At 38.4% G+C, this 25,322-nt stretch overlaps 1 protein-coding gene across 10 annotated transcripts in view; it reads left to right on the top strand.

Annotated features, from left to right (window-relative positions):
• The window catches only part of rbl2 (retinoblastoma-like 2 (p130)), a 121,432-nt gene that overhangs the window by 68,572 nt on the left and 27,538 nt on the right, over window positions 1-25,322 (top strand). For 7 of the 10 annotated variants that reach the window (XM_059992832.1, XM_059992830.1, XM_059992838.1 and 4 more), the window contains 10 exons: window positions 15-79; window positions 2,114-2,300; window positions 5,131-5,300; window positions 10,164-10,276; window positions 10,605-10,708; window positions 12,993-13,130; window positions 15,371-15,535; window positions 22,601-22,712; window positions 23,193-23,468; window positions 24,482-24,750. In XM_059992832.1, coding sequence (XP_059848815.1) covers window positions 15-79; window positions 2,114-2,300; window positions 5,131-5,300; window positions 10,164-10,276; window positions 10,605-10,708; window positions 12,993-13,130; window positions 15,371-15,535; window positions 22,601-22,712; window positions 23,193-23,468; window positions 24,482-24,750 — 1,599 coding nt within the window. The remainder of the gene's footprint in view (window positions 1-14; window positions 80-2,113; window positions 2,301-5,130; window positions 5,301-10,163; window positions 10,277-10,604; window positions 10,709-12,992; window positions 13,131-15,370; window positions 15,536-22,600; window positions 22,713-23,192; window positions 23,469-24,481; window positions 24,751-25,322) is intronic. The other 3 variants (XM_059992834.1, XM_059992833.1, XM_059992837.1) reach the window with 1 other exon arrangement.

Genomic DNA, 25,322 nt, shown 5'->3' with positions numbered 1-25,322 from the left:
GTGCTTGATTGCAGATCCTGAAGGGAAGAGGAGACACTCTGACTGGTTTTCTGGACCCTGGGAACTTTACAGACAGCATGTAAGTCATATATGAACTCTTCTTGAGTTTCTTATAAATTATGTCCTGTTCTAAAGTTAAAATATTGGTAATAGTGCAAAAAAGCAATAGACTATTGATATATGAGCAACACACACAAAATGCTGGTGGAACGCAGCAGGCCAGGCAGCATCTATAGGGAGAAGCACTGTCGACATTTCGGGCCGAGACCCTTCGTCGGGGCTAACTGAAAGGAAAGATAGGATGAGATTTGAAAGTAGGAGGGGGAGGGGAAAATGCGAAATGATAGGAGAAGATAGGGTTGGGTGAAGCTGAGAGCCGGAAAGGTGATTGGCAAAAGGGATACAGAGCTGGAGAACGGAAAGCATCATGGGATGGGAGGCCTAGGGAGAAAGAAAGGGGGAGGGGAGCACCAGAGGGAGTTGGAGAACAGGCAGAGTGATGGACAGAAAGAGAGGGAAAAAAAGGAGGAGGGAGAAAACTAAATATATCAGGGATGGGGTAAGAAGGGGAGGGGCATTAACGGAAGCTAGAGAAAATGTTCATGCCATCAGGTTGGAGGCTACCCAACCGGTACATAAGTTATTGTTCCTCCAACCTGAGTGTGGCTTCATCTTGACAGTAGAGGAGGCCATGGATAGACATATCAGAATGGGAATGGGACGTGGAATTAAAATGTGTGGCCACTGCTTTCCCTGGCAGATTAATGAGTCAGGAAATAAAGCAGCCATGATGGAATGGTGGAGAAGACTCAATGGCTGAATGGTTTAATTCTGCTCAAAGCCATGTTAACTACACCTAATCAGTTCCTGCTTTTACAAATGAATGTAAACTGCTCTTGAGAAATTAATCTAGCAATATTCCTATGATTAAGACATGCTCCTGTCCTTTTTAAACGACATTAGCCATCCACGAGTCTTCTGGCATTTTCAGGATCTCAATCATGGCCCAAACTATCTACTTCCTGGTTTTTTTATAGCATTCTAAGATAGATAGTAAAATCCATCTAGTAAAAATTAGATGGATTTAGTGTAATTTCCTGAGCCTACAATGTATTAAGTACTGTCAATGAAACTTGGAAGTTTCTGCTATTCCAGTCACATTCTTAGTTCTAATAAGTACTTGAGTTTTCTTACTTTCTTTATGTATTTCGAGCATTTTAAGTTATTTATTGTCATTTAAACATTGTAAATCTATGTTTTTTATTTTAATGTATTAAATTACTTAAATCAGTTAAAATAGCTTTTAAATGTTTAGGATAAAAAAACAAAAGCAGTTTAAAAAGCCTACAACCACCAAAGTTCAGGTGCCATTGCATTTGGATATGCTGCCTGAGGCAAATTATTGACAGGAAGTTGTTTTGCCCCAGTTGGGCGCAGTAGTCAGCCTGTTCATTCCTCCAGTCTGGAAAAAATAAATCCGATTGAACATGGTCTATGGCAGAGGATTGGGTCAGGACAGCAGTTCTGGAACATGTAAACATTGTAAAAATAACATTACTATATGTTTTGATTATTTGTTCATCCGGTAACCACAATTGGAACATCCTGGAGAAAACCCATGCCTGCTTTAGGAATAGGCTGTGGGGACTGATTGGGAAGGTTGATAGGGCATTCAACACCACCATCCCCTCAAAACCATTCACTAAGCCCAAGACCTAGGCCTCAAGGTAGTAATTGTAAAAGATACTTATTTGATCAGACATTTAATTTAACTTTGAGCTTTCAATATCAATTTGAAAAACCTATTCAATCTTTGAGTAGTTCTATTATGATGTTATCCTAGATTCCAAGCCAATGTTTATTTCTTAACTCCCACCACAAAAACTCATTGCCTTGTATGAATTATATATTTGTCCTCATAAATGCCTTGTCTATATTGAAAACTACTTCACTGGTTGTGAATGAATTGCATTTTGCACGATATTTTGAAACAGTATCATGAAAAACATAATTTATTTGGCACATTAGTAAGCAAGCAAAGTGCCTCTAAAACTGAATTCTGGCTTTATTTTAGGAGAGTTGCTGTCATTTTTTTCCTAATGTTTTCTTCCAGTAAAGCCATTAACAAGGCCTATGAAGAATATGTGTTAACTGTGGGAAGCATAGATGAAAGGAGTTTCTTGGAAGATGATGCAGATGAAGAGATAGGAACCCCAAATAGGTACCTGAGCAGCATGTCCAATGTAGAAACGGCTGAAAGGATGCAAATACAGCACAATCTTCAGCAACATTTTGACAGTGTAAGTATTAACTCTTTAAGTTAATTCTCAGCAGATAGCGCCTTGTTAAAGACAATAACACTGGAAAGTATGCAGGTGTCAATCACAGGAGTTAAAGTGGGATGGCATTTGTCTGGACCATTGGTGAGCGCACTTGAATTTATAGGATCATATGGATACAATAATTTATCTCTGTACAAGTAGAGGAAAACCTTAAGTGCCTAAGTCAGTAATCTGTGACCTTATCACTTTTTTTAAGTGAGGGTAAAGTTTGACATTTTTCCAGAATTAGTCATTCTTAATTTTTCATGGATTCTAAGTCTGTTCATTTTGTAACAAGATTGGCAGAACTCTGAGTTTTCTATTTAAGTTTTAAGGGGACCACCCTAGGAACTTGAACATCAGGCCACTTCTGTTGTGGGTGGGTTTGAAAAAGGCAAGATTCGGACATGGTATACTGTATCTGGAATATGTCTTTTTCAACCGTTCTACAGGTATCATGCTGGAATAGTTTTGCAAATATACTGTAAAGCAATAAAGGAATTTTGTTCCATAAAGTACTCTCTCTACTGAAGGATATTGATTTGTCATATCCTCTTTTAAAACTTCATTTAACAAATGCTGAAGGAAAAAATTCTTTTATAGGTGGAAATATTGCTAGAGGGCAGTAGTGAGACATTTCTGTGTGCAATATAAATGCACAGAACTGCTTCAAGTTACAACAAACAAAGTATTTGGTTTATCTTGTGATCAGAATCTGTCCTTGTGCATTGGACACCACTGTAGTGGGTCACACTCAAATTGTGAAATATTAGTAATATTAAAATATTCATGTTAAAATTTAATGTTTTTTTGTTATTGAGATGTTAAGCCACTCAATGTCCATACGGTTGAAGAGACATAGAAATTTTGACTCAGCTACCAATTTTTGACATGATGTATTTTGGAGATCAAACTGCGTTATCAACACTTAAGGATATCTTTTACGTGTCTAGCAGGGAACTTGTAGTTTTAGCTTGCATACAAGAGACCAAAGCCTTGTGAATTCCTTTTTGTTCTTCGTTGGCACCAGTTACAGATTTCATAAAGTTTTGGACTCTTGTGTTGTCTGAAACAAGATACGTCTTCATTCAGTATGTCCAAAGAGTACAAAACAAGCTTGAAAATGGAATTATGCATCACAAGACAAAGCTTGCTAGTTATTAGAATTAAGAAACAAGCTACAGCTGGACATATCACAAATTTTATAGTATTATATTAAATATATCTTTGATTATAAGAAGTGATACATGCTACTCTGTTGCAATAAATGCTGGCTTAAAGATTATGAGCCATGGATGAAAATCCTTCTTGGATGATTTACATAAATTAGCTGCTGGGTACACATTGCCACAGTGCGTGTGTCTTGCTTAAGAGCACATTTGCCATAGCTGCTCATACCAACTTAAAAAATGTTCCTCATGGCCATCTGTTCCAGTCTGAATGTCCATGTCAAATCCCTAGCTGCTCAGCTGAACTGGACACAGCAGTTTATTGATGTCTTAGATCCTGTGAAGGGCAGGAAGTTTGGTTGTTCATGCAATACCTCCAGCTCAGATCCTTAAGAATGTTAGGCTTGTGAGAACAGTCGGAGTATCTATCCAGGGAAATTTAGCACTCATATTTTTAAACCTCTGCTAACAGGGGTACCTGAGCCTATCTCCTGAATAAATGAAAAGCTGATATCTTGAGTACAGCTGGTAGGTGGGGATATCCTGCTGACATTGCTGAATCAGATATAAACAATAATAACTGTCATAAAGCTGTGGCAACTTTTTAAGGCAAAAGTAATTATTTGATTACATTTTTATTTGATGATTTTAGTAGATTTAAAACAAAATTTTATTCAGCATTTTTACTGCTGGCAGTAGCTGGCCAAGCCAAATTGTGGACAAGTTATTTCATTCAGGTAGTCATTATAATGTTAAGAAATAATATAGTAACTGAAATATGTCCTTAGCACCAATCCAAGACACTGAAGTAAACATAGCTTAATGTTGTTAATGTTTTGCCTGCTTGTTCAATGTGAGATGAAAAGTGTGTATGTATGCCTTACCGAGGAGGTTAGGATTTTAACTAATATTATTTACTTGAACTGCTGAAATCAAAGGGTCGATTCTCCAAAACATAAACTAGTAACAAGAATAGGGTTGTAACAACATAAATACAGAGTGGCCTTTGGATTTTTGTTTAGTGAAGTAACAAATTGGATGGCATTGATGGCTACAAGTTAAATAAAAGTGCTGGTTAGCTTTTGCATGTCTGCTAATGCTTTTTGGCATATCTGTGTACTGCTATACAGAGTATGAAATTTGTTAGAGCTAAGTCAAAGGTTCCTAGTTCACACATCCATCCCTTTATGGCTCATGGAACAGCCCTGACTATAAGACCTCAGATGTTGAGAGTCATATAACTACAAAAGTGCAACAGCTGGTCTCTCACAGGCAGTGATTGCATTGCATGGGTCAAGCACAATCCAAACTTTGAATGATCTTTTCTGGATTTTCAGGTCCTCATTGATTGAAGAATTGGATTGCAGTGCAGAGATTTGTATTAAGTTATAATCAGTTAAATTAATGGTCACAAAATAAACCAGGGTATATTTGCTTTCTCAATTATTAACAAATAAGGCTTCCTACCAATATATGCCATTAGAAAGTAAGCTCTTAAACATAATTTTAGATCCAGATTATAAAATTTGTTCTTAAGCTATTTGAACTAGTCACAATTCTGGTATTTGTGTATCTGCACACTTCAGTGTGGAATAATCACCAGAGGAAAAGGCTATAATCATATCATTTATTTTCTTCAGCAGACTAGGACACTCACAGTTTCAACACCACTTACTGCTCGGAAGTACATAAAGGAGAGTAACTTGTGTATGACTCCCATATCCTCCGCTACACAATGCGTTAGTCGTCTTCATGCCATGCTAACTGGGTTGAAAAATGCTCCAAGTGAGAAATTATTACAGATTTTCAGGTGAGCTCTGTGTTGAAGTTGAGAATGTCTCCTTTCAGGCACTGGTAAGCATTCTGAGGTAATCCTAGATAATGTGCATCTCCATTAATGTGTGATAGGAATGTTTAAGAATTCTGATCAAAAGTCATACATAATCTGATTCCTGGAATTATAGATGACCAGCTATTCATTCACTATCTCAATATATTTCTGTAAGGATTGAGATGTCTTTAAAATAATACAGTGCCTTAAAATTATTCAGCCTACACAACTGTTCTCAACTATTTTCATATTTACTATCTCATTTTCATAAATTTAAAATATATTAAAGTAGGATTTTTGAACTAATCTAAAAAGACATTGTGCATCATGTCAAATCAAAGAAAATTTCCAAAATCTGTCAACAGTTCACTAAAAATTAATAACCAAAATAGTGAAGTTGAAAAAGCATTCATCCTTTTGTAACTGCGAACTTTCCTTGGGTGGAATACTGTGTAATACCTTACCAACTCGCCCAATTTGTTGATGCAGAAAATTGAAGGATCACCTGTTTTCAATGAATTGTTAAGAATAAATACCATCTTACTCTGTGAGGTCCAACAGTATAATAGATTTTTAAACAGACCAAACCAAAATGAAGTCAAAAGCATTCAAGGCAAGTCAGGGAAATGATAATAGAAAAGGACAAATCTGTGGAAAGATACAATACATCAAATCTGAGTGCAGTCCATTGTGAAAAAGTGGGAAAAAAATGAAACCACAGCCACAGGTCAGGCTGTCCCTCTCAACTGAATCACCAGAAAGGCACTAACCTTCTTGAGGCACTAGCATTTGAAGATGTATTTGACGATGGGGAAGGTTGTGCCTGTAGTGGAGCTGGATGAGTTTACAACACTTTGCAATCTCTTGTGATATTGTGCACTGGAGGCTCCATACCAGGCTGTGATGTAACCAACACATGCTCTCCAACACATATCTATAGAAATGTATGAGAGTCTGTAGTGACACAACAAATATCCTCAAACTGCTAATAAAGCAGAGCTGCTGGTGCCTTCTTTGTGACCGCATCAATGTGTTAGGCCCATGAGATGTTGACACCCAGAAACTCAAGGCAGTCATCCTTTCCACTGCTGACCCCTCAGTGAGGACCAGTAAGCATTTTTCCTACTTCCCTTTCCTGAAGTCCATAATGAATTCTTCAGTCTTGCTGAGAATGAGTATGAGACTGTTGTTGTGACTCCACTCACTCCTGTATGCCTTCTCATCGCCATCTGAGATTTTACTAACACATTTCTGTCCTTTGCGAATTTATAGGTGATGTTTCTGCTGTGGCTGCCACAAAGTCAAAAGCATAGTGAGAGCAGAGCAGTGAGCTAAGCACACAACCTTGAGGTGTGCCTATGTTGGTTACCAGTGAATTATAGCCTGAGTTATAAACAAAATGGCAAGAGAAGCAAACATTAACCTTCTGTTTACACAGATGCTACTAACAAATTTCATGCATCGTAATCAGATTTATTATCACTGACTTATATGTCATAAAATTTGTTGTTTTGCTGCCCCATTCTCCCCACTCAGTCTCCATTGCTGTATCCCAGAGCTGCAATTTGTAATGAATGCTGATCTGATTCCAAAATCCATTGCTCCTTTCTCAGTACTGCAGATGCGAGACTTCCATAAATGAAGGTACGTTACATTCTGCTGGGAATATCCCTACTTTCCTTTAACCACAAATAAATTACACACTGCAACAGCTAACATGGTAAAATTGTAGGCTCATATGAAACCATGATATAACGAGACGCATTATATTGCAGCCAATTATCATATATTGCAACAGATCTCAAAATCTCTAGCCTGAAGAAGAAAAGAAACTATTCTCTGATTTTACAATGTGTTATCTGAAGTAGCTGCATGGATTGGTAGCATTTATGATACTATATAATTATGACCTAGTCGCAGTTAATAGGAAAGAATGGTAAAGAGCAAATGAGTTCTAAGAATGTAGAGAAGTTGTAACATAAGCAGAAAGAACAGAAAAGTGCTTTTGGATGCTTGACCTTAAAGGTGAAGGAACTCATTCATAAGCAATGATGGTTCCAACAGTAGGGCTGCTAATATAATTGAAAGCTTTTGCAGTTTTGAGCCAATCTAGAATCTGGACTCTTCGATTTTTGTTTTGACTGTAAGATGCTACGAGATAGCAAATTCAACAATGGAAGAGATTAATTTCACCCTTCTGTAATGTCATTTCTAGATGAAAACACTTCGCAAACTGTCAGCATCTGAAAAACTGAAAACTCTCTTGACCTTTCCCAGATCATCTCCAATAGCCAGTATATGTAATTGATCTGCTTATAAATACTCTAAAGAAAGATGGCTCATTGTACTGAGATTCAACATCAATGGTTGTGCATACTTGATGATAGGGGCTGGGTTTCTCCTTCCATACCCTGTTTATTGACTTCAGTGGAAAGAAAAACTGGATAGGTTATATAGGGAGGAAAATCAGCTATTTCTTTTTTGTAATCTGATTAAAAACTAAATTTCATCCTTTATTTCCAAAAGTAAACAATTGTGTGCAAAAGGAAGGTGCTTCTTTTAAATACAAAGGAAAATAATTTTGTTTCTGGAGAGAACTTTGTGGTTGTTTCAGTTAGTAAACTCACCAAAATGACTCCTTCGTGGCCCTCCAGTGCTGTGCATTTGTTGTGCACTTACGAGATTATTCCTAGTGCAACACTCCTTTGCCCAGGACAAGTTCCTTCTGTGTTATCTACTGCGTCTGTTTTCATTTCCTACAGAGTCCTGCTGGAGAAAATTAGATTGTAGTGCTCTGAAGCTGCCCATAATTGGGCATGCAGAACCCAGTCATGTTTAATTATAAGAGAAACAATAAAGTGCTGGCAGTATTTTGCAGATCAGGCAGAGGGAAATGGCAAGTAAAACAAAGTTAGTGTTTAAGATCAAGGACTCTTCGGCATTAGAAAAGCAAGAAAAAAAAGTGTATTTTATGTTTTTAGGCAAATGTGGAGGTAACTAAGACATGTCTGTGATTTGATGCAGACCAAAGTTGGTAAGGTCATACAGCGTTGTAGAATAGATACATTGCAGTACGAGACCATTTGGCCTATTATGCCTACTCTGGCTCTCCACCAAAGCAACCTTCTAGTTCCATCCACCAGCCTTGCAAGTTTTTCTCTTCCATGTATTTATTAAATTCCCTTTTGGTGGCCGCAGTTTTATCTAATACTATCACATTGTCAGGCAGAGCATTCCAGATTACAGTTGCATACTGCAGTAAAGCCTATCTCTCAGTCGTGTTGGAGTCGTCCTGACATAAAAATAATTGATATTCTTGGAGATTCTAAATTTACATCCATGCAGGAGGCGTTGCAAATTTTGTGTTCAAAGGCTGTAAATTCAATGCCTTCTGTACTGATGCTTATATTAATAGAGTTTTGTGTTAGATCTGCAGTTTTTATGATTCAGAATTGCACTGAGAACTTGTCTAAATGACATAGACAATCCCAGAATGTTATTTGCAACTAGCTGTAAGGGTGTAATGATTAACATTTATCTCTTGGACATCGGTGCCAAAAATAAATTAAACAATCATTGCTCTAATTGTTTCTGAGCAATGTAATACCTAACTTTTACAATTTTATCACGCTTACTTGTGAACCGTGATTAAACAGCAGTTATATCTATTTAATCAGATCTAGCCTGTTCCTATGGTTAGAAGGTTGGCAAATGAAGGAGGTATTGGGACAGATGTCCAAAAGCTTGGTTGCCAAGTTAGGTTTCAGAAATGCCTCAATGGAGCAGAATGAAATAAGACCATAAGATATAGGAGCAGAAGTAGACCATTCAGCCCATCAAGTCTGCTTCACCATTTAACCATGGACTGATCCAATTCTTCCAGTTATCTGCACTCTCCTGCTTTCTCCCCTTACCCTTTTGATGCCCTGGTTAATCAAGAACATATCTACCGCTGCCTTTGAAATGCAGCAAGAAAATAAGAGTGAAGAGATTTTGGGAGGGAATTGCAAAGTTTAGGACCATGACAGTTGACAGCATGACAAATGTCGTAAAATGATTAAAAACAGGGAGGTGCAAAAACTTAAGCTTTAAGAAGCAGAGACATCTCAGAGAATTTTAAGTTCATTAAGGTTTCATTGTAAAGGGGACAATGTCATAGAGCAGGGGTTCCCAACCATTCACCATGGTTATTCCATGGACCAAATACCATTAAGCAAATGAGTCAGTGGTCACCAGTTTGGATTCCCATATCATAGAGTAAAGCTGAAAACAGGATCTGAATATTGTCACTTTGAGCACCACCATAGATCATTGAATTTAGAGGTGAAGGATGAACAGAACTTGAGGAGGGCAAGAGGGTTTTGTTTGAGCTCAAGTTTACAGTAAAGACCTCTGAACTTTAAAATAAAAGTTAGACAAATGAAGATCTAAGCATTAGATAAGCTGAGGTGGGACGGAGATGGGGTGTGTCATGGAGATGAAAAGTAGCCCACTTTGTTGATAAACTGGATATATGTTTTGAATCTCATCTCTTGGGCAAAGGTAATTCAGTGGACAAAAAGGGGTTTGCAAAATTCATATGGATACAAAAGATCAAGATAATTCTAAATTCTTTTTTATCTGAGCATACATGATTAAATGATCTTATATTGATTAACAGTGGAATGTAGAATATAAATTTTTAAAGCATATGCCTGGAAAACAGAGTTCCGGGGATTGATAGAAGAGAGTCAGGGAAAGAATGGATAAAGGGTTTAGACCAGTCTATTTTTGATTGAAACTGGAAATCTATTTCAAAAGGCAATTGCTCAGAGGATGATGCTATGTATACTTTTCCATCAGGTCTTGCTCCAGAGATCCTACACAGTCTGTCCAAAACAGAGTTCAGGAGATGGGTGAAATATTTTGTCATCATTACACACAATCCACCAAGGATCACTCTGGATTCTCAAAAGGTTAGTAGAAATGGCACAAAACATATTTCTGGAAGACTATGCTTAGCAATTGCACTTTTCAGTACTTTGTACAGTTAGTGCATTATTTCATGTAAAAATGATTTTTAATATATAAATAATATTCATTACATTCCATCCTCCTCCAAGTCATGATATGCTGTATCATAATCTGTGCAGCTGCTTCAATTTTCCAATAACTAAGTGTGAAACAGTTTTCATTATAGTATTATTAAGAAACAAGTTTTTGTATTTTTGTTGTAAATTATGTATTAGGAATTGCTTTCAATGGTGCAGAATAGACATGTTAAGATGCATGTTTTATACACAGACTATGCCACTAAACGCCTTCGACTAGCAGAGATTCTGTACTACAAAGTTTTAGAAGCAGTGATTGAGCAAGAAAGGAGAAGGTTAGGAGAAATTGATCTGACTGTAAGTATAAGTTAATGTATTTTTGAAGTCTGTTAAACTTAAACATTACTACTGTTGTGTTAATATCACAAAAGAATCAACTTTAGATTGAACTGTTACACAATTTGTGAGAGCTTTTCAGATAGTTTGCCCACCAGCGGCATAACAAAATGTTAATTGAGTTTCAATTCTCTTTTGCCTTTGTCATTTTGCAGTATTTTTTAATATTGTACATAATAATTCGGCTGTTGGCAGGCACATCAACAACTTGGTCCATTTTAAAAGTTATTACAGAACAGTAAGTCCTTTGGCTGCCATCTTTGTTTGATACTATTTCATTGGATACTCCAAGTAGGTTATTGGTACTACTTACTGATACTCTAAAGCTGGAGTAAAACTCCAGTGAAAGTATAAAGTCAAGCCTGTTACCTTTTGAAGTTTGGAAACTGTGACAGTTTCTCCTCCACTTAAAATGGACATAAAGAAGTTGCATCGTTTTTGAAAAGCAGTTCATTGTTCCAATTCTGGATTGGTGTTTTTGCCCATTTTGTAAAAAAAGCATTTTGCTTTTTTTGCATTCTTTTTTTTTACCACAAATGATGTTAGTTCAATGATTGCTTAATGAAAATAATATCATAGTTATAAAGAATAGCTACAAGAAATAAACTAGCATGAGATAGAACTCCCATAAAGATTGGACTGGAACATTTCCAAAAAAATTATAGATAGATAGATACTTTATTGATCCCAAAGGAAATTACAGTGTCACAGTAGCATTACAAGTGCACAGATACACATGTATACCAATATTAGAAAAGAAGTAAGAAACAATAAAAATAAGTTTACCTCAAACAGTCTAATCACTTCCTCAGCTATAGATAATTGACTCATTATCGAGCCAAATGGCTGAGAGTAAGATTGACCTCATATAGCGCTCTTTGGAGCAGCACAGTTGTCTTAGCCTATTACTAAAAATACTTCTCTGCTCAGCCAAGGTGGCATGCAGAGGGTGAGAAACATTGTCCAGAATTTACATGATTTTCCGTAGGGTCCTTTGTTCTACCACGGCCTCCAGTGTTTCCAGTTTGACTCCTATAACAGAGCCAGCCTTTCTAATCAGTTTATTGAGCCTGTTGGCATCACCAGTATTGATGCCATTGCCCCAGCACACCACCACTTAGAAGATTGCACTGGCAATAACAGACTGGTAGAACATGTGAAGGAGAGGCTTGTACACTCCAAAGGACCTCAGGAAGTAGAGATGACTCTGGCCCTTCTTGTACACAGCTTCTGTGTTGGTGCTCCACTCAAGTCTGTCATCCAGGTGCTCCCCCAGGAACCTGTAGGTCCTCACTACATCCACATCCTCACCATCAATAGTGACAGGAAGCAGTGCCGGCTTAGTCTTCCTAAAATCCATCATCATTTCCTTTAACTTAGTGATGTTGAGCAGCAGATGATTCAGCTTTCACCATTTGACAAAGTCCTCCACCAGGGCCATGTATTCATCCTCCTGTCCTCCCTTCATAGACCCAACTATTGCTGAGTCAGCAGAGAATTTCTGCAGATGACATGACTCGGTGTTGTATCTAAAGTTGGAGGTGAGGTATACATGGTAAACAGAAAGGGAGTCAATATATTCCCCTTTGGAGCCCCACTGCTGCTTAGAGCTTTTCCCGCAGCAATGAGGGCTTTATTGTATTGAAGGTACTTGAGTCATCAAAAAAACATGATCCTCACAGTGCTGCCCGGCTTATCCAAATGGGAGTAGGCTCTGTTCAGAAGGTGGATGACAGCATCATCACCTCCAGTGTGCTCCTGGTAGGCAAACTGTAGGTTGTGATTTGTACAATGAGGAATCAATCCAATGCTCAGTGTTTGTGGTTTATCTTCAGTAGACTATGGCAAACTCATGTTAGAGTCATAGAACACCACAGCATGGAAGCATGCTCGTTGGACCATCCTGTCCATTCTAAGCTATTATTCTGCCCAGTCTCATCAACCCACACCTAGACCATACCCCTTGATACCCCTCTCATCCATGCACTGATCCAAATTTCTTTTAAACGTTGCAATTGAACCCATATCCACCAATTCCGATGGCAGCTTGTTCCACACTTGCACCACTCTCACATTGAAGAATTTCCCCCTCAGTTTCCCCTTAAATATTTCATCTTTCACCCTTAACCTATGACCTATAGTTCTCATCTCACCCAACCTCAGTGGAAAAAGCCTGCTTGTATTTACCCTATCTGTACCATAATTTTGTATACCTTTATCAAATCTCCCCTCATTGACCACACAGGGAATATTGGAACAAGATATATTCCATCGGTCTCTTCTGGCTTGCTGCCTTGAAATAGTTATCTTTTCCTATAAACCACCAGGAGATTTTTCGTGGATCATTGATATCTATGACCTTCCATCCTATCATTTTTACAAGGTAATCAATATTTATTTTCCTTCTTAAATTAATGCTCCACAAAGAAACCCAAGGTTTTACCTTTGGGTAATGTCTTGAAGAAAGACTGTGTTTATTATGGTGATTAACTATTTGTTATTTTTATAATCAAGATCTGTTCTTCCTTCCTCATTGGTACTGTAGTATTCTCTACTTTAAACTCCATTCTATGTAACCAGACATGCCTTCAACACCTCAGTTTCAGGTGTTGAAGACATGTCAGGTTATATCACCACTGTTGTGTCCCGGCGCATCCTAGTATATATCTCAGCAGCATTATATAGATAGCCCCAGTTCCCTGACTTCTTACTCCACATGCTATGAATAAAGCAGTGCTCCTTTTAGGAATTTCTCCTTTTAACCACAACTGACTCTGGCTGCTGATTTGGCTTAGCTCACTTAATGTCTTGTCTGAGTACCACATTAAAGTGGTCTTGAAATTAGCAACACACACAAAATGCTGGTGGAACGCAGCAGGCCAGGCAGCATCTATAGGAAGAAGTACAGTCGACGTTGGGCCGAGACCCTTTGTCAGGACTAACTGTAAGAAACGATAGTAAGAGATTTGAAAGTAGGAGGGGGAGGGGGAGGAGGAAATCCGAAATGATAGGAGAAGATGGGAAGGGGAGGAACTGGGGAGTTGATTGGCAAAAGGGATACACAGCTGGAGAAGGGAAAGGATCTTGGGACAGGAGACCTAGGGAGAAAGAAAGGGAGAGGGGAGCACCAGAGGGAGATGGAGGACAGGCAAGGAGTGATTGTGAGGAGAGCAGAGAGAGAAACAAAAAAAAAGAAGGAAAAGGAGAGAAAAAAGGGGGGAATAATAAATACATAAGGGATGGGGTAAGGGGGGATGAGGGGCATAAAAGGGGGTGGGGAAATAATAAATAAATAAATAAATAAATAAATAGGGGATGGGGTAAGACTATTATTGCCCCCAATTCTCTCCTTTTTTTTTATTTTTCTTTTTTTTTGTTTCTCCCTCTGCACTTCTCACAATCACTCCTTGCCTGTTCTCCATCTCCTTCTGGTGCTCCCCTCTCCCATTCTTTCTCCCTAGGCCTCCTGTCCCATGATCCTTTCCCTTCTCCAGCTGTATCTCTTTTGCCAATCAACTTTCCAGCTCCTCCTCCTCTTCTATCGTTTCAGATTTCCCCCTCCCCCTCCCCTCCTACTTTCAAATCTCTTACTATCGTTTCTTACAGTTAGTCCTGACAAAGGGTCTCGGCCCAAACTGTCAACTGTACTTCTTCCTATAGATGCTGCCTGGCCTGCTGCGTTCCACCAGCATTTTGTGTGTGTTGCTCGAATTTCCAGCATCTGCAGATTTCCTCGTGTTTGCGGTCTTGAAGTTAGCACAGGTTCCCAGCAATATTCTTCCATGATAAACAGAAGCCTGATTAAAATACAGCTTCACCAAGTAATCTTGATGTAGCCTTGAAAGAGATGATAGGAGATGCCAAAGGGTCCCCGCTGTCCACTGGCTGAGCCTCCACAGAGTCAGCAGTCAGATTGAGTAACCTCTCTTCTTCCTGACTGGCATCTGCTAGGTATAATCTGCAGTGAAGTGAGGGGTCTTAATAACTTGAATTATGCTTTATTTACATAATAGTAACATTTTTAACTGACCTTGACAATATGAGACAGATATAACTTAAAAGTGCAGGGAACACTTACTATATAGTCCACTGATCTGATGTCTTCATCCTCAGGCCAAGCAAAGAACTGTCATAACAAATGATTCAGCCTGGAAAATGTTGAGGGCCCTTAACTGTTTGGAGAATATTGGCCATGCTTTAGATTGTCGATGGACATTTATTTCCATTTATAAGCATGATTTTTTGGTTTATTTTTCAAATGAACTTCATAAGATAAATCTATCCTGTTTCCAGTTTCCGTACCTAAACTCGTCAGATGCTTTTCTAATCTAGAATTGTATCTTCAGCTTTTTGTATTGCACTGGTAGTTTTATTTCAATGATATCTAAATGTTTGTCTTTAATATAAATAATTAATACCATTAAGTGAAATATTCTACAAGATGTTAAATTATTCCTGGTTATAAGAAAATGATTCTAAAAAATTTATTCCCTTGGAGAAAAGGCTTTGTAATAAGCCAGATACAGTTAGAGTGCTGGCAGCAATGGGAAGTTATTTGGTATACATTGTGGTGGAATATTTTGTTATATATTTTATTAAAGCTGAATGCCCATTTTTTTATAGGTGATAGAGGTACTCATAAGAGCAGAGGATGGTCTTTTCAGGGAGGTAGTAAAGCATCTGAATTATATTGAAGAAACAATCCTGGAAAACTTTGCATGGAAGCAAGAATCCCCTCTTTGGGATGGAATTAAAGATTCAGAAAACAAGGTTCCATCGTGTGAAGAGGTGAGTACTGCTCCTGAATTAATTGTATGCTCTTAGGTTACATTTATGGAAAATTTATGAACCCTCGCAAAGCGGAAGGCCCCAAGAGAGTACCTGGTAAGGCTCTGAAATCCTGTGCCAACCAACTGGCAGGAGTATTCAAAGACATTTTCAACCCCTCACTGCTACAGGCAGAAGTTCCAACTTGCTTCAAAGAAGCAACAATTATACCAGTGCCTCAGAAAAATAACTTGAGTTGCCTTAATGACTATCGCCCGGTACCACTCACATCTACAGTGATTCTTTGAGAGGTTGGTCATCACTAGACTGAACTCCTGCCTCAGCAAGAACCTGGACTCGTTGCAATTTGCCTATTGCCAGATTAGGTCAACAGCAGATGCAATCTCAATGGCTCTCCACACGGCTTTAGACCACCTGGACAACACAAACACCTATGTCTTAATGCCGTTCATTGACTATAGCTCAGTATTTTAATACCATAATTCCCACAATCCTGATTGAGAAGTTGCAGAACCTGGTACCCTGGTATAGATGTACTGTGGAGAGCATTCTGACAGGCTGCATCACTGTCTGGTATGGAGGGGCTACTGCACAGGACCATAAGAAGTTGCAGATAGCTTATTTAGATAGCTCCATCTTGGGAACTAACCTACAAAGTACCCAGGATATCTCCAAGCAGTGGTATCTCAGAAAGGCAGTGTCCATTATTAAGGACCTCCAGCACCCAGGGCATGCTCTTTTCTCACTGTTACCATCAGGTAGGAGGTGCAGAAACCTGAAGGCACACACTCAGTGATTCAGGAACAGCTTATTCCCCTCTGCCATCTGATTCCTAAATGGACATTGAACCGTTGGACACTAACTCACTTTTTTTTAAAATTTATAGCATTTCTGTTTTTTTGCACCATTTTTAATCTATTAAATATACGTATACTGTATAAAGTTTACTGAATAAGATTTACTTATTTATTATTTTTTCTTCTATATTATATATTGCATTGAACTGCTGCTATAAGTTAACAAATTCCACATCACATGCTGCTGATAATAAACATGATTCTGATTCTGACTGTCCTACAAACCACATTTATTTGGAGAAAGCATTTCAGACCTCAAAACTGCTGCTGCCCTACACAACTAGATATAACAATTAGTGGGAGCGGAGGAGAGGAGAGAGAAGTATAGTAGCATAAAATTATGGCTAGAAACTCGCACACTGTATAAAGATGTTGTTCCAGACCACTGAATGTTTAGCATGAAGCCACCCAATTATTACAGAGTACTTGAAAGGAAAGAAGTTACATCAAAGGTCAAAGCCAGGTGTTGTGGAGGTGAGAGGGGAAAGAAAGAGTCTGAACCAGTGTTTGGGGTTGTGAATGCAATTGGCAATCAGAATTAATTGATGGGAAGAGTGCTTGAAGTGCTTGGGAAGATCATGACGAATGATAAGGAAATCAGAAGATTGTAGTGAATGGGTTGCTGGGTGAGGGTTACCAGGTTACTGTAGGGAGTCCACTTAATTCCACTTAAAGTGGAATTACCTGAGGCATTTACCTGATAGTCAATTGGGATCTCCCCAGGTAGGCCTCCTTTAACCGAGTGCAGTGACAGCCTGCTTCTACAAGACTGGCTGAAGGATAGACCGACCGGGCCATATGCACATAAAGTAAAATGCTACAAATGGCACCAAGCAAGCTTAGCACACCACTGTAACTGTTATTCTTGTCCAGGTCCTCCCATGCATTGTTACAAAAAAGATCTGATAACCCAGAATGAAAAATGCAGAATTTGTGAGGCTTTCAGTAAAGATTCAGGTTTTTCCAACACACTTTGTTTTTTCATTGGTATTCAACTGCAGAAGGCACAAGTGTGTCTCTGAGCTTATTTACCTGATATATGATACAGAATTGTGCAAATGTTGGACCTGGCTCCATGATTTTGTTTATTTTTGTAACCTTTTTTCCTCAAGTTCTTCCCAACCAATTAGAACAAAAACTGTAAAATATTATTTTAAAACCTGCACTGATACAAAGTTATATATCTCAAGTTTCTGTCCTATTTGTTTTTTAATATGGTGTCTGGCAATAAACAGCAGGAACAAAGTGGTAGCAGAATATATTGCTTTGCAGAGTTAAGTGGCCCATTCCTACTCCGTAAGCTGTCCACTCAGCAGCATTACTTGACTTTAAATGGGGTAACTGCTGTGGAACTGATTGATATGGCACAGTTACACCTTTTTTTGGGATCTCTACTGATGAAGTTGGGAGTTGGTCATTTGAAAGAGCATTTATGGGACGCTATTTTCAGAACATGTTTGAAGATCGGTAGTGCTTGCTGGACGTCAGGGTTTTGACATAACATATATTAGATGGCCCAATTTGTTGGGTTAATTGAACCTCAGTTATGAACAAAGTATGGTAACAGAGGTGACAACAAGTTTTTACTTAGGGAATCAAGAATAGATTATAATATGTTACGACATGATTTTCTAAGTGCAGTTAACATGAGATGGTATTCAAAACCATTATCTTTTATGCTGGTGATATGAATTTACTTCATTTACATCAATGCAAAGAGGTCTTGGCTTTTAAGCTTTATATGGAAATCAGTGGTTTACTGTAATTTGTGATTTTAGCTCAAGAAAGATACTGTCCTACCCTTGATTTCAATAGGACCTGCAATGGAATTACTTGGAGTTTTATTAAGTTGGCTGAAGGATTTTTTTCTCATAACTCTCCTTTCTCAGGAGATTGTGTGACTATGAGTTACAAGTACAGCATGTTAGTGGGATGAATCAGAACAATCCAGTGATTTGGCTATTTTCCTTTTTCATGTGTTCTTACAAGTGCAGGTAGACAGCTGTTTGCTGTGATCATGGCCGGCACAGGTTGTTCAGTGTCAATTGCCTTTAGTGTCATTTACACCCTGAGGGCCCATATTGCTGTAAGAATGGAGGTGATTCTTCATCAGGAAGACAGTGGGGCAGGCAGCATCTGTTGGAAGGAACATGTTGAAGATCTCATCATCTGTGACTCTTCTTGATGTGAGCATGTTTGACTCCACTCCATGGCAAATTTCCTGGTCCAACATTATCATCAACCTTAACTAAAAAAGTAGTTGGAATGGCCATATGTTAGTTGATAATCAATGAGATTTGGTGAAGGGTGATATCCCTCTTGAAATTTTAAATTTTGGAGGAAAAGAAATCATCATAAATTCACTGCCTCTTTTCCCATATTTGGGGCATGGGGTGCCTGCCAGTGGACTTAAAGATGTTGTGATTGTGACCAACTTCAAGAAAAAAGACATCTTCAAAAACAGGACATATCAGCCGCAGCATCTCCAGGGAGGTTTCCATGCTGCTAGCCACAAGGAAAGACACACCTAGATCTTTGTCATTTGCTCTCACTGCCTAAGGAACAGTTTCCTAGATTGCAAAGTGGATTGAGTCCACCTAGAGGCACAATGGATATCATCTTCAATGTGCTCCAATTCCTGCATAAACTGCAATACACGGTCTTTATTTACCTCACAGAAATCCTTGATTATGTCCGTCAAGAGGTATTGTGGAGCATCCTTCTGAAATGAGGCTGCTTGAAAAAAATTGCTTCCATTTAATCTGGCTTGCAGACTGTCACATTAACCTATGGGTCCAGAACAGAACCTATCTCAATGCAGACTGGTGTAAAACAAGGCTGTGTCAATGTAAATGCTGACCTAACACTTGGTCTTCAGATTTCTAGCACTGTGCTAGACCTCAACTCCAACAAGTTTATGATGCTAGTAACAGGGTAGATGAGACTTGTCCAACCTGTGCTGCCTCTCTTCTGGAATCAGTCATCTGAACTGCCATTGAACTGCATAAGTGCAAATTACCCTCAAGCATGCTTTTTGTTTGGAGGTCAAGCTTCCAAGATGTCATCAATTTGTTCATGAAGCATTTGTGAAAATGGTCTGATAACATGGACTGCAAATTCTTTTCAAAAGTGTTGCTTCCTCAGAATATATTTTGTTTATGATAGACCACTTGAAACTGAACACAAATACAATTTCTGACTACTTGTATCATGTAGGAATTTGGAGAAACAAAAAAAAACTTTTATTGAATACAACACATTTAATTGCATAATGGTACTGACACTTTGCATAGCACAATGAATCTAAAAATATTTTATTGATGATTTTCATTTGTACTCAGTGCCTGAGGCTTCTTGCCTAAGTGTCCCACAATAATCAGCCAGCATTTATGGATTCCAGTTGCCCTGATACCATTTCTCCGTGACCGCAATGTCGCAGTGAAACCTTTCACCATGCTTGTCACTGACAGCACCAAGATTTGCAAGGAAGAAGTCCACATGGGAATGCTGAAAATGAATGTTCAGTGACATATTGGTGTTGACGCTTAAAGCATGTTGTCAACCAGCTGCAGGTAGTTTGATGCTCTGTAGTTGCCAAGAAAATCTTCAACAACATTCTTGAGTGCCTTCCAAGCAATTTTCTCGGGTCCCATTAGAAGTACTTCAAGTTGCCTGTCATTGATGACCTGCTTCATTTACAGACCAACAAAAATGCTTTCCTTATTCTTGGCACTGGTTATTCTGGAAATAACATCTGTCGTAAATATCAAAATCCTTCACGGAAATGTCTGTGCCTGGTGACAGCAGATTCTATCGTTGCAGTCTTGAATCCAGTTATTCTGTTTTTGCCTTTGACAAATCTAAGCTTCTGACAGGTCATTTAACTCAGATAGAGTTAGCAGATGAGGCTCACTGGACATAAAAGGTTCAAAATCTGTATCGGTATCAGTGTTGTTTTCCACTCCTGGCTCGTGCATCACGGCATCTTCATTTGCCTCCTCAAGACTCCATGTTTCTGGTGCTTTGGTACCGGAAGACTATCATCATGCAACACAAGTCTCATGGCTGAAGGGACATTGGGGTATTCAGTGGATTTCTTGTTTTTAGCAGAGAAACCAGACACAATGGTCAGACAGAAATAGCAATCTGTCACATGATCCTTCTGCTCTTGCAATATTGTCAGGACAGCAAACAGCATTGACTTCCAAATACCCCTGAGTCAAGCTCGAAGATCGACAGCACATGTTGTGCAACAAAAGTGAGGAGCCCAGGCTTTGTCCTGGTCACCAATTTTACACGCAAAGTAGAGCTCATAGGCTTTCTTTATAAGAGGGGTCTTGCTCCATCTTTGAGATTTAAGTGTATACTCACCACAAATATAACAGAAAGTTTTGGGGCTGTTGCAACATTGCTGACACATTTTGCTATCACAAATACTCTTGAAAATACAATTACTTTATAATAATGAGTACACATAATATGCTAAGTGCGCATCAATGTGATTGCAAACCAATATACATGTGAACACAATACGTAGAATGGAGTGTGCATGATGCTTTTATATCCTTTCTAAAACCTGTCCTGCCATGCAGTATCCATCCTACCAAAGCATGCCCAGGCATGGCAGGACAAGATAGAAAATATTGTGGGTAAAATTTTAATTGACTTGAATTATGAATTGAAATTACAAATATAGGTGATTACAAATAAATAGTGTGTGACAGAGAAATTTCATGGTGATTTTCATGATCAGCAGCCCAAAATCCATAAAATACACCCAAAAGTAGTCAGGAAGCAAATTCTTTGTCGTCAAGTGTAATTAGCATCTATAAACCACAGATCCTCTGCCAGCATGCTGCTGCTATTCAATACTGCTCTAACAGTATAATATCAAATCAAACATGCCCTCAACAAACACATTGATAATGAAGTTTACCATTGCAGTCAGTATGTCAGCACAGTCTTTGGCTATCTGAAGAAAGGCTTTAAAAGACAAGACCTCAAACAAGCTCAGCATTCACAATCCTTGCCCAGTTGTATACTTAACATTCATGAACTAATTCCATCTGGCACATCAAATTCTTGGAGTGGAACTACAAACACTATTGCCTCCTCTCTTCAAAGTACTATAAATGCACTGGCTGTACAAGTAAACCAATATCACAGCTCTCTCCTAGGAAAACAATGTTTGGTTGGCTCTGATAGTATAGTTTGGCATACTCTAGCACAACATCAAACTTCCTGAAACATAAAAGTTCATCACAACAAGCAATGCCAGTGTGGCAGAGGTAAAGATTCAGTGATGTTATCAATGTTTTGTTAAAAAATTTAACATCACTAAGAACTCGGAAGGACTGCTCAAATTGGAGAAGAAGCATTTGGAATGGCATTGAAAACTTGGAGTTCATTCATTTAGAGCCCATAGTAAATGCTAGAAGTAAACAGCACCTCATAAACACCTACCCACTTTCCCTGTTAAGTATCTATTGCCCTGTATTGGGGGGTCCCACGTTGCCATTATTAGTCACTTCAGAACCCACTGTGTTTGAATGGAGGGAAGTGATCCTTGACCTTGGACTGCTTAACGAGGAGACACAATGTATTAATAAATTTATTTCACTTCATGATTGTGCAGCTGTCAATATATCTATTACAAATTGAGTTGGTTTACAAAGTGAAAAGAGCAGAATCTTCAAATAAAATGGTTCTTGGGTCTGAGAGATAATTCAGATTGAGATATGTAAAGTTATTGTGCATGGATTCACTGAAATGTCAGACCATATTTATCTTTTCTGAAAATTATTATTAATAATTTCACATACAAAACTCTTGAATTTTGACCATGGTTAAAACTCTTAAGTCCTGAAAGCATCTTTGCAAGACTCTTTTGTGTTTAGTCTAGTGCAATCAAATCCAATCTGCCATAACTTCCCATATCCTTTGTGCCTCAACTATCAAAGGAAAGGTAGCCCATAATGTTGCTTAGCTATCGTAACTTCCTGTCCTGCTGCTTTTAGGAATTTATAAATATCCCATCCAAGTTCATGTCTCTCTCCCCATAGTGGTTTAATGGAATGAAAAGCAAATATTTTCAGAAAGAAATGTACTGCTTCTCATTGGTGGGCAACTCTGTGAGGGAAATAGGACACAGTGTTTTAGGTGAATTTGCAACAAACGGAATCCATCTGGAATTTGTTTCCTTCCTTAGGTGATGCCAGCACATTACTTTGAAAATCTGGAGAATGTTGGCAACCACGAGATGTCCTCTCCCATTACTCATTCAAGACTAAAGGAAGCTCGTGCTGAGAGTGGCAGGATAGGTATGGAGTACAACCTAAAGCTGTGGCTTACTGTCTGGTTAGACTAGGTGTGCACAAGCATATTGGTACCTTCAGGTAAAGCAAATTTTCTTTATTACTTCCCACAAGTCTACTATGTCTCCTGCAGGAATCATTTACATGGATTTTGTGAGTTGTCACTGCTACTCAGTCTCTCATACATTTAAAGTAAGTCATCTAGTTGACATCAAACACATACTTTGGGTTGAATTAGTAGATGTGCATACTAATAAACAAGGGTTTGCAGAAGTATTTCAGTTCCATCTACAGCATATCCTGATTTCCTTGATTTTGCCCAGGATGTTAAAAAAGATCCCTATCAATCATGCTACATAAACATGAACACGAAAATTCCAGTTCCTGTCTCAGAAACTGGATAAGAGAAAATAATTACATCTGAAAGATACTTGATTTATTATATCAATAATTACTACCCAAATGCTGTCTCTGCTTTGTTCTTAGACACCATTGTATCACCAACAACGCTTCATGATCGATACAGCTCTCCAACAGCAAGTAATGCAAGGAGGAGGTTGTTTGTAGATAATGACAGCAACCCAGACTCTACAACCAACTCACCGAGAATTTCCCAGCAACAAACTGTTAATGCCGTACCAGTCCAGAATGTGACCACTGAGACTGTGTCCGTTTCTCATGTCCCGGGACAGACGTTAGTAACCATGGCAACCGCAACTGTTACAGCTACTAATGGACAAACAGTCACAATTCCAGTTCAAGGCAAGTAATTTATAACTGAGTTTAAATATAAATTTCCTGCATTTCCCACAACTTGAGCATGAGACTGTAGCTATTAACGCAAATGAACCTTCTCAATATTGTTGGTTGTGCACAAGGAGGAATTTTCCAGCTGAAGTATTATGAACAAGGATTTAGAATGATATAGGAAATGATTACTGAGAACTTGTGTGGAATTCTCTTCTTTCCATCTGCCAGTTTTCCTACATTTTAATTTGAGAGCACAATAATTACGTTACAGGATCAGCTGTCAGCTTGGATCATTGATCCAAGGACAAGAGTTTGAATGCACTATAGCTTAGCAATTAGTGTGATGCTATTACACCTCAGGGTGTCAGAGTTGGAGTTCAATTCTGGTGTCCTCTGTAAGAAAGTTTATACGTTCTTCCCTTATACACGTGGGTTTCCTCCGGGTGCTCCAGTTTCCTGCACAGTCCAAAGATATACTGGTTAGTAGGTTAATTGGTCATTGCAAACTGCCGTGTGATTGGGTTAGGGTTAAATCGGTGGGTTGCTGGGTGGCATGGTTCAGTAGGCTGATAGGGCCTGTTCTGCATTGCAACTCTAAATGAAATAAAATAAACACCGCCATAGCAACTGGGGAATTTAGATTTGAATTAATAAATACATTTAAAATTTAAAACTAATCACAGTATCAGGAAACCAGATGTTATTAAAACCCATCTGGTTTACTAAGGTCCTCCATGGAAGCAATCCGCTAACCTTGCCCTAAGTGGTTAATGTGATTGACCCTTAATTGTCTCATTATCTTTGGGGCAGTCAAGAATAGGCAGTAATTGCCAATAATATTCTCACAGTGGGAAGAAAAATAATTTCTTGTCATTCATACCTCGGCATTTTTAGGTAGAAATTGTTATGAAATGTATTCATACTTGCTCTTGGGATTTTCACCATTATTGTTAGAACAATATTGTTAAGAGATTTATCTCTATGCTCGGTCTTTAGGTCTTTATTTTTTTTTATTTTCATCTCAGGTATTGCAAATGAAAATGGAGGCATTACCTTCATTCCGGTTCAGCTCAATGTCTCTGGGCAGGCTCAGTCTGTGACAAGTACCATTCAACCTCTTACAGCCCAGAACCTTGCCAGCAGTTTGGGCAGTCACCAGTTAGCTGGCACTTCAATGCCGATTGCTGGGCAGGTGTCAGTTCAACATTCCCCAGGCCAAAAACATAGCCAGCACCACGGAGGAATAATCAGCAGACCCAAAAAGACAGGCTCAATTGCTCTGTTCTTTCGAAAGGTATGACTTTTCATAAATTTTGAAGTATTTTTATGCTGAAGTACGTAGGGAAATAAGCATTCAGATGTTCATCAGCTTCAGATTCTGCAATCATTATAACAAGAAATTACATAACTTAAGTAGTTCATTCTTGGATTATTGAGCCTCGGATCATTGTTATCAATTAGATGTAATGGACTTTCAAATTCAGGTGCCTTATTCAAAGGAGGACATTAGATGATCTTTTCTAATGACAAAATTATAAAGGCAAATTCAAAATATATTGGTGGGGCAAATAGCAAAGCCCTTCTTTCATTGTAATATCCTGTGGTTACAGAGGAGACTTTTTTTCCTGATTTGGTAATGTTATACAGGCATTGAAGTCAATGAAACTGAACATGTTGAGTTGAATTTGATAGGCAATTATTGCCCTTGCATGCATTCACCATTAGCAATTGCATATGTTCTTCACTCACACAAAGTGAAGGTAACCTTTAATGTTGAGTAATTCCTTAAATTATGAGCAAATCATGCATCTGAGAAACTGGAAAAAGTAGATACAGTGTATATTTTGTCTTTTTCTAACATATTCT

This window comes from Hypanus sabinus, chromosome 17 (assembly GCF_030144855.1).
Source record: "Hypanus sabinus isolate sHypSab1 chromosome 17, sHypSab1.hap1, whole genome shotgun sequence".
Taxonomy (NCBI): Eukaryota; Metazoa; Chordata; class Chondrichthyes; order Myliobatiformes; family Dasyatidae; genus Hypanus; species Hypanus sabinus.
This window is presented reverse-complemented; position numbering and strand designations above follow the sequence as displayed.